A 10,716-nucleotide genomic window follows, 5' to 3' on the forward strand; every position below is an offset into this window, starting at 1 on the left:
AGAATTTCCTGGCTACCGGGAAAAATAAATGCTCAAAGGAAAGGGTATCTTCAAAGGGTATTAAGGGTATCTTCTTTATACCTATAAATGTATAAAGGGTATTAATGATATTAAGGGTATTAAGGGTATCTTCAAAGGGTATCTTCAAAGGGTATTCAAAGGGAATTAGAAGATTTCTAGAGGAGAGTTAGGGGAGGAGATCGTCAAAAAACAAAATTCATAACATAATACATTCATTATTATTAATAAATAATTACTTTTTGACCATTTGGATCCATTACTGCCATTTTCTATTCTTATATGTTTTCCTATACTCTCTTTTGTATTAAACAAAAGGGTAAACCTATGAGAAAAAACCCGATATCTATGTCTACTACTTAATTTTTTTTATTATGTCTTAACTTCTCTATATATAATTGTCGTCATTAACTTTCAGTCAAAAGGATTTACTTATAATTAACACCTGCAAAATTAGCAATTTCCCGAGCTTGGGAAAATTATCCTTAATTTTTATTTCAGCTCCTAAACTAATTAAGAGATTAAGAGAAGTCGTAAACTGTTAGACCTGTCTGTCGAACTTTTTTCTAGTCTTTAGATGTTTGATATTTGACATTTTTATCTTGTTTCGCAATTAAGTTTCGTATTAAATCAAGAGTTAATTTTTTAAGCAGTGATTTAGCCATAAATCTTGTATATTTAATGATGTTTTTTTTCGTTTCACGGAAAAAAAGATGACGAAACATATAATTTACAGTTGGCAATTACTGAGACTATTAGGAGGACTTGGGTTTCTACTTTCGGAGCTCCTTATTCTATTGATGATCTTAGATTTTTTTTTTTATGCGTACATTGTTTTCAAAATTCTGTTTTTAAAATTCCGGTTTCTTATTGCAAGGGTCCCCCATTCTTGACTACTTTACAAGGATCACTGGCGTAACGGGCTTGATTCGTCCTATTTGCTCGTATGTCTGGGGTACATACATAGCATCGGATAAAGCACAATCCTTTGATTAAAAATCGGACAAGGGCAAGACAGACCCAAGAAAATATTGCAGTTCGTCGTAAAAGTGTGCCTTAATTTCATTGTCATTGTTCGTTTTTGTGCCGTATTTCTGAAAGCCAATTACATTATTCCCATTCTGAAGAGAAAAATAGCCCCCCTTTTTGAAACCTGGTTAACTAATGCTTCGGGTTAACTAATGCCTAGTGACAAATCCCGACAGACGAGGAAACATATTTTCTGGAGAGACTAGTAACTCTGTCCTCTTAAAACATTTCCTTCGATTCCAATCGTCTATTATTGTGTGCTTTAATTTCATTATCTTATTTTTGTGAGGTATTTCTGAAAGCCAATTATATTATTCCTTATTTCTGTAGAGAAAAATAGACCCCCCCTTTTTTGTAACCAGGTTAACTAATTCTTTGGGTTAACTAATGCTTAGTGACAAATTCAGACAGACAAGGAAACATGGTTTCTGGAGAGACTAGTAACTCTGTCTTCTTAAAACATTTTCTTCAATTCCAATGGTCTATATTTATGTGCTTTAATTTTATTGTCTTATTTTTATGACGTATTTCTGAAAGTCTATTAAATTATTCCTTATTTCTTGTGAGAAAATAGCTTCCCTTTTTGTGTAACCAAGTTAACTAATGCTTTGGGGTAACTAATGGCAAATCTAGACAGACGTGGAACAGTAGTTTCTGGAGAGACTAGTAACTCAGCCCTCCTAAAATGTTTCCTTGAATTCCAGTGATCTATTTTTGTGTGCTTTAATTTCATTGTCTTATTTTCGTGACATCATCACATTATTCCTTATTTCTGGAGATAAAATAGCTCCCCCTTTTTTAAACCAGGTTAACTGATGCTTCGGATAAACTAACGCTTAGTGAGAATCCAGACAGAAAAGGAAACGTTCTTCTTTTTTTTCTTCTCCTCTTTACTCCTTCACTTATTTATTGTGCGCTTAATGAAGGAAGTGTGGTAATACTGTAGGGAAAATTGAGGGGTAATAGGGGTAATTTTACGACAGTTGCTTAATTGTGCCTTTTTGATATCTGTACTTTTTTGTTTCGTATTATTATTTTTAAATCAAAACTGCTGTATGCAAAGGCACCTTTAGGGGGGAGCAGAGAGGGTCATCTCCCCCCAAAAAACAAAATATCCAAAAATTACAAAATTCGGAAAAAGTGCCAGCTTTTCGGGCAAAAATATATTGGCACTTATCTGTAATAGCGACCACACTCAAGAAGTGAAGTTAGGTTAATCCCAATGAAATATGCCAAAAAAAGATGAAAATGTAATTCTTTAATGGGTTATATATTTGCACATTAGGGTTGGGGTAAAGCATAGCGCAAGGGGTAAGGTCTGCATGCAAAGTGTGTCAGCTACAATATTTCTGCATATCATGAAGTAAGAATTATTTTTTAACTCCACGCTGTCCAAATACTCTACCCCCCCCTAATGTACCAATATGTAGCCTAAAGCATTTAAGTCTAATGTATTCTGTCACCCGTCACTTGTTTTCTACTGTGCGTAAGCTAATTCTCTCTAAACACATACATATGAAACTGGTTTGTTCTTGAGTTTTACGCAGCGTAATACTTGAGTGGGGTTGCTGTAATAGATAAGTGCCAATACATTTTACCAAATTGTAGCCCCCCACCCTCAGAAAAATTTTCTGGCTCACCCTTTGAAAAAACCTCCGCGACCGCTATTGGCTGAATCTATACCTCTTTTAAGCATCAGATACCACTGTTTCTTTACGACCCTTTTTCGCTCTCCTCCTCTTATTCTCTTCTCTTTACTCCCTCAATTTTATGTTTGCAGTTCATGGTAGGAAATATACATTTGTACGTACCAGACCCATCTTGAAAACAAAACATGAGAATTTTTGAATAGCTTCTTGCGGATCTGGACGGCGTTTAAAAGCCTTCGGTGACAGGATTATGATGCATTTACTCGTTTCAAAATATTATATTTTCGATAAACATATTGAAGATTGTATTACCCACTGGATGTCTTTCCTATGAAAGAAAACTATAATAGATGGTGCTATCAATCAAAGAGAATAATAGAAAATTCGACTTTTCTTGCTTCCTGCTGATATTTGAATCAGTAATTTCTGAAATGTGATATTAAACAGTTTGAATACCAAGGATATAGACTTGAGAGTGTTCAGTGGTACGCCTGTGGTGGCACGATGGTTTGGTGGCACAGTGCTTGGCAGTAAGGGGTCCAGGATTCAATCCAAGCTGTTGAAGAGTCAGATTTAGAATCTGATGCTTTTTGTTCATACAGTTTTCTTAGAATGAGTTTCTTTATTCTCAATTCATCAGCTGAAAAATAATAGGGACTGTGCTGTGCAGATTGCTTTCATTATAGGAGTTGGCTGGGACTGGTAAGGCAATAAATATTTTTTACAGTTATCTGCTGTATGGCACATTTTTGGGTAAGAAATCACAGATAAGCCTCTCATTATTTAGTTGGTGGGTACTTCAAACACCAGGATATCTAGTGTGTATTGTTGTTTATCTTTGTAATCTGTGGTCAATTTTGTTGCATAAATCAAGTTGTTGATTAATTTCTGCTTTTTAGAATTTTTGTTGTCAAGACGCGTCGTTAATCTGTTGACTGACTATTATAAAATTCAGTGACAAAAAAGATAAGAAGCATTGTAGAGACCTAACTTTAAGAAGAGATGGCTGTGCAGGCCGTTAGGGCCATTGGCTCTTTGTTTAGTAATGATTTTTGTTTCAATTAAATATATATCCTTCACCATAAGAATAAAAAAACAAGTTTTCTCTTGGTCTTTTCTTTATTCTCAATTCATCAGCTGAAAAATAATAGGGACTGTGCTGTGCAGACTGCTTTCATTATAGGAGTTGGTTGGGACTGGTAAGGCAATGAATATTTTTTACAGTTATCTGCTCTATGGCACATTCTTTGGGTAAAAAATCACAGATAAGCCTCTCATTATTTAGTTGTGGGATACTCCAAACACCAGGATATCTAGTGTGCATTGTTGTTTATCTTTGTAATCTGTGGTCAATTTTCTTGCATAAATCAAGTTGTTGATTAATTTCTGCTTTTTAGAATATTTGTTGTCAAGACGCGTCGATAATCTGTTGACTGACTACTATAAAATTCAGTGACAAAAAAGATAAGAAGCATTGTAGAGACCTAACTTTAAGAAGAGATGGCTGTGCAGGCCGTTAGGGCCATTGGCTCTTTGTTTAGTAATGACTTTTGTTTCAATTAAATATATATCCTTCACTCTAAGAATAAAAAAACAAGTATTCTCTTTTAAAAAAGTTATCTGTAAATGAAAGTAATGAGCGTCATTAAAATTTAAAAAGAACAGTAAATAATTCCCATAAGACAAGGCTGTCCTCTTCTCAACGCCTCCACTCTTTGCGCTCAAGTTAGACCTTTTTGTCCCAATTCCTTAAGAGCGACTGTTCAAGCACTAGAGCCATTGAGTTGGAATATTCCCTATAAGACAAGGCTGTCCTCTTCTCAACGCCTCCACTCTTTGCGCACAAGTTGGACCTTTTTTTCCCAATTCCTTAAGAGCGACTGCTCAAACACTTGTGCCATTGGATTGGATTATTCCCTATAAGACAAGGCTGTCCCCTTCTCAACGCCTCCGCTGTTTGCGCTCAAGTTTGACCTTTTAAAGAGTGACTGCTCAAACACTAGAGCCATTGAGTCGGAATATTCCCTATAAGACAAGGCTGTCCTCCCCTCAACGCATCCACTCTTTGCGCTCAAGTTAGACCTTTTTGTCCCAATTCCTTAAGAGCGACTGTTCAAGCACTAGAGCCATTGAGTTGGAATATTCCCTATAAGACAAGGCTGTCCTCTTCTCAACGCCTCCACTCTTTGCGCACAAGTTGGACCTTTTTTTCCCAATTCCTTAAGAGCGACTGCTCAAACACTTGTGCCATTGGATTGGATTATTCCCTATAAGACAAGGCTGTCCCCTTCTCAACGCCTCCGCTGTTTGCGCTCAAGTTTGACCTTTTAAAGAGTGACTGCTCAAACACTAGAGCCATTGAGTCGGAATATTCCCTATAAGACAAGGCTGTCCTCCCCTCAACGCATCCACTCTTTGCGCTCAAGTTTGACCTTTTTGTCCCAATTCCCTAAGAGCGACTGCTCAAGCACTAGAGCCATTGAGTTGGAATATTCCCTAAAAGACAAGGCTGTCCCCTTCCTAACGCCTCCGCTCTTTGCGCTAAAGTTTGACCTTTTTGTCTCAATTCCTTAAGAGCGACTGCTCAAGCACTAGAGCCATTGAGTTGGAATATTCCCTATAAGACAAGTCTGTCCTCTCCTCAACGTCTCCACTCTTTGCGCTAAAGTTTGACCTTTTTGTCCCAATTCCTTAAGTGCGACTGCTCAAGCACTAGAGTCATTGAGTTGGATTATTCCCTATAAGACAAGGCCGTCCTCTCCTCAACATCTCCAATCTTTGCGCTAAAGCTTGACCTTTTTGTCCCAATTCCTTAAGAGTGACTGCTCAAGCACTAGAGCCATTGAGTTGGAATATTCCCTATAACACAAGGCTGTCCTCCCCTCAATGTCTCCACTCTGCTCTAAAGTTTGACCTTTTTGTTCAAATTTCTTAAGAGCGACTGCTCAAGCACGTGAGTCATTGAGTTGGGATATTCCCTATAATACAAGGCTGACCTCTTCTCAACGCCTTCACTCTTTGCGCTAAAGATTGACCTTTATGTCCCAATTCCTTAAGAGTGACTGCTCAAACTCTAGAGCCATTGAGTTGGAAAGAAGAGTTATTAAAGTACTATAAAACTTGTCTAAGCATGAATTTTCTATAAATCTCATCAATCGCTAAATCATATAGAATTATCATTAAATCTTATTAGTCTAGATCAGTGGCTCCTCACCAATTCTGAGCCATGCACCACCTAGAAATTTCTGAAACCCTAATGCTCCCCTCGAGATATTTAAATTTTGTTGCTCAAATTTTTAAGCCTGTTCGCGTTAAGGAAGCTTAAATCGCCATTAACTTGGTATCTTTTTTTGAGTCGCCTGCTAGACATATTTTATACTAATTGCTGTTTAACATAAATACTACCTATAATAACTTTTTGTCTGTATATAACACCTTTGTATAATGTGTGACGTCATTGTAAGAGAATCAATGAGTTTTTGCTTTTTGCTCATTCAATGCCTATGAATATGACTTCAATCAAATAATTTTTTTTTAACATTAAGGCTCTTGAGCATGGTCAGCCAACAGGTGCAAGTTCTGCACATGACCCACCAAAATATTGACATACCCCACTGGTGGGACATGTGCCCCACTTTCAGAATCAGACGTTTAGACAATAATTCCCACTAGTCTCTTTAAATTGTTCAGATCCCAATTATAGTCCAGATTTCTTATTCATGAACACTGCAAGGTTTCTTATCATTTCTCCTTTTTTGTTCCCTATTTTTACATTATTACATTTTTTACATTTTTAATATTATTCCATTTTTACATTGTTCCATTATTCCCTTTTCTGTGCATTGCTGTTTTAACATGAATACTGTACCATATTGCCAGCACCACTATTCAAATTCAAGAAACAATTTTACCAAAGTAAAATAAGCAGCTCGTCCTCAGATAGGGCGGGAGAAGGTCGTAAGGGAGGATTTAAAGGAAGCTTCGACTTCTTTGAAGGGTGTAAAGAGGAAGATTCTAAATATATTGGGATAAAGGAGGAGCACGTAGGCGTGCTAGCCTCAAGCGGCTCGGTGTTACAGCGAGTTGTTAGTGTTAGTAATAACTGAGCTTACGATCTGAAGTTACATAAGTGTTCCCCTAAAACGATACTCTTGAATGCTTTTTGAGCTCGAAAAAAAAATTGAGTTATTTTCAAATTTTCCTCTTTTTACAGATGTTGGCGCTTAGAAGACAACAGCTGCTTACAACACTTGAAGAATTGAAACAGAGTTTGGAGGAGCAGTCAGTAAGAATTCAAGAAGCCTTTAAAGAATCCTAAGAACAATAATAAGTGATGATTATTATAATTACTTCTCTGGAAATATGTGTTATTTGGTGATATTTCTTCGTATTTTTTTTTATTTTAAACCAGTTTTCAGTCTCATCAGTCAGAGCATCTATCTATATTATCGTTGATGTCGATAACTTCCATCTAATCAGTAATCTTCAGCTCTGAGAACAGTTGTGTGAGGTAATACCTCAGAAACCTTATGCCGAGTATCTATTTCTCATTATACTACCAGTAGGCTTATTAAAATTACGATGAATTTTACAATTAGTTATATTAGTTTGTCTCACAACCTTGTTTTGTTTCACTGGAATTGAATTGCAACTTTCACAATTTTTTCCTTTGGAGGAGGGGGGGGAAGAACTTCGATCCACTCAAAAGAGTGCATACAGCTATGTTTTTGTCTATCCTATGTACACAATCACTAATTTCTTTTATACTAATTTTAATAATAATTCATAAGCTATTAATAATTATTAATTAATAATTTTGATAATATAACAATTAATATTTTAATAAAATTAATAAACTAATTTTAATAAGCTAAACCATTAAATAGGCTCTAACATAGTCTAAAAAGGGTAGAAAACCTCAAATTCGTGAATTATAGTTATAGCTTGTCATTAAGTTTTACTCTGTGCGCGTTAAGCAAATATAATCTATAAAGATTTCCCTGAAAGATTTCTTTTAAGTAAATAGCTGTTCTATTGGGCTCCAGAATTTTTGAAGGAGGGGGGGGGGGGTAAAATCACAGTCAAATACATTCTGTGTGCCACTATTTTCAGGAGAGGAACCCCCAGACAATTAATTTCTCGGGTAGGAGGGGGGGGGGTAATTTCCTTCTCTACTATGTATAGGCATGGCCAATTCCTTCATAGAAATATGAAAGGTGATTTGCGTTATTAGTGATTCCTTGAATATTCCAAAGTCACATTTCAATTTTGAATAGCCTTTTCGTCAAGTTCGCAATGTTGAATCTCGGCAGAGGAAGGTTCCATGAGCCCGTCTGTGTTTAATGTTTTCTAATTCGTCTGTTCTTTGGGCTTGAGGAGGGTTGAGAGCCAGGAATTCTAGTTAGGTGACTGGGGCAGAACCGAAGGCGATCTATTTTGATCACATTTTCTAATCATTTCTCCGTTTTCGAGTTGTCCTGTTTTGAAATCGAGGTTTAAGCTAATATTACGCCCCAAACGATCACCCGAAGAAAATTATATTAGCGGAAACGCTCGTAAAAAGGAAAGAAAACGGAAATAAAACGAAAGAAAAAAAATGTAACACATACTCTTTTATGGCTTGTAGAGGGGGGGGGAGTATTTTTGCCCTTTTCCCCAAGTCCAAACGCAATGTTCCCTTAATTTCCCTCCTCCAAAAAAAGAAAAACAACTGAAAGTTCTAACCCCAATCCGTGAGAAAAATAATAGACTCACCAAAACTATTGACAGATTTCGCCACAATTTTAATTAAAACTATGGACTGTTGATAAATACTTGCTTGGCTTCAGGTACTTGTTATATAGAACACGACTGCTTTCAGATAAAAATTATCATTTGGACGGAACTTTCGGACACTTACCATATATATAGGTAGAGATTATCTCTCTCTTATTCTCTCTTTATTTCTTATATTCTTATTTATTTATTTCTTTTATCTTAGGCTCATCTAAATGAAAAATATTATTGACCTTAATTGTGGGAAAGATTTTTTTTCCAGGCTTTTCAATCATTCCATTAAGTCTAAAAGTCACTCTGATCTATCGTTGAATAACTTCTCAGAGTTATAGTATCTTGAAATTAACGTGTAAATTGTAACATCCAGGATATTTGTTTCAAAGACTTTTCTCAGGAATGGGCGGAGGGTTGGAAACACAAACCCTGACTTTCCAGGGAGTTATTAGAAATAATCTTGCAAGAGATTTCTCCTATTCTCCACGGATAAATAGCAGTTCGAAGAGGAATAAATCCTTTTATTAGACAGTGAAAAAAAACTGGATATTTCTATCACTGTACATGTAGTAGATATTCGAAATGTTATTTATCGTCATGGAAAGGCAATGTGATATTTATCAAAATTACCTACGTCCTATCCTTCGTTTCTCTGCTAATTCACAAAAATTTAGGGGAAGGGTCTAAATGTATTTTCCCCAATCTACGAGGGTTTTTTGGTTGTTTTTCAGTTTTTCCAATTAAAACACCATTTTACAATGAAACTACCCTTAAAAAACGTATTTTACAAAATCTAGTGTGTCCCCCACCCAATTGACACCTCTGACCACTGGGCTAATTTTTCAGTCATCTTGTGTTTTTCCCCACTGATATCTAATTATCCTAGGACAAATTCCCGTCACTATAACCTTTTCTGGTTTTAATATCATATATATCCAAAATTATCAAATATATTGTCAAAATATCAAATATATTAAAATCAAAATATCAAAATATATAAATATCAAAAAATCAAATATGCCAAAATATCAAATATATAAAATATCAAATTATCAAAAAACCAAAATATTTAAATATCAAAAAATCAAATATATCAAATATACAAAATGTCAAATTATCAAAATATCCAAATATATAAATATCAAAAAATCAAATATATCAAAATCTCAAATATATAAAATATCAAATTATCAAAATATCAAATATATACAAAATTCCAAGTGTCTCTTAGACCGTTTGTTTAATCCATCCCTGCACATAAAGGGTCCTCTTTGTGTGCAAAATCAATTTGAAGCCCAAAAATTTTTCTGAAAATTTCGTCTATTCTCACATTTAGGGTGGTTTCAACCCCTTCTCTGAAGAATGCACAATATACACCTCCTTTCCCCCTACAAAAGTCCTGTTGAAGTACTGAAAGCTGGCATTAGTATTAAGGTTATGTTTTGTTGTACTTTGTTTGGTATTGTCAATACTCTAATAATGAATATTAACTAGAAAAATTATTAGAGAACAAAAATTATTAGAGATATATATATATATATATATATATATATATATATATATATATATATATATATATATATATATATATATATATATATATATCAGTATTGCCATTAGACTAATTTTGTCTGTTGGCTGAAGTGTACTTGCGATGAGAAAGTGATTTGGCTCGAAAAGCTATTCATTATAATAATAATAATAATTTACACTCGTGGGTGAAGTAATTGGAAAAGAATAGAAACAGAAACTAGACATCAACATAAAACGAAAGATAAACTAATAAAACACTAACAACAATGATAAAAAAAAATGATAAGGCTAAACTCGAGTCCGCGTAGACTCTAGTCTACGTGAGAATCCTTTACAAGCGTTGCTTACAATAGTCCAAAGCATTGTCTAAGATGCTGCTAACCTAAGGAAGTTCAAGATTTTTTTCATTAGACTTCTGTCAACTAGGCTACAAAAGAGCTTCTGACTATTTCTCCCACGTGACAGAATTTGAACCGTTTGGGATTTGTATGGTTTTCAAGTGAAATTTTTGATTCCTAATCCACTGAAGTTTCCATTCAAAACTTCAGAAACTTTCCAAAGTTTTCAAAGTCGAAATTGCGAAGTGAGGAAAGCCTTTTACAAGAGTTTAACCCAATAAATCCCATAAACTTGAAGTAAAAAAAAATCAATTTAAGATTATCAGAATTGAAAGCAATACTTACAACCAGATTGTAATTTTATATTTAAATGGAGTCGT

The 10,716-nt window shown here is 34.9% G+C and overlaps 1 protein-coding gene across 2 annotated transcripts in view; it reads left to right on the top strand.

Moving 5' to 3' along the window:
• Positions 1-8,981, top strand: part of LOC136036461 (uncharacterized) — a 118,659-nt gene extending 109,678 nt beyond the window's left edge. For both annotated transcript variants that reach the window (XM_065718703.1, XM_065718704.1), the window contains one exon: positions 6,910-8,981. In XM_065718703.1, coding sequence (XP_065574775.1) covers positions 6,910-7,014 — 105 coding nt within the window. In that variant the 3' untranslated portion in view covers positions 7,015-8,981. The remainder of the gene's footprint in view (positions 1-6,909) is intronic.
• The last annotated feature ends 1,735 nt before the right edge of the window (positions 8,982-10,716 follow it).

This window comes from Artemia franciscana, chromosome 15 (genome assembly GCF_032884065.1).
Source record: "Artemia franciscana chromosome 15, ASM3288406v1, whole genome shotgun sequence".
Classification (NCBI taxonomy): Eukaryota; Metazoa; Arthropoda; class Branchiopoda; order Anostraca; family Artemiidae; genus Artemia; species Artemia franciscana.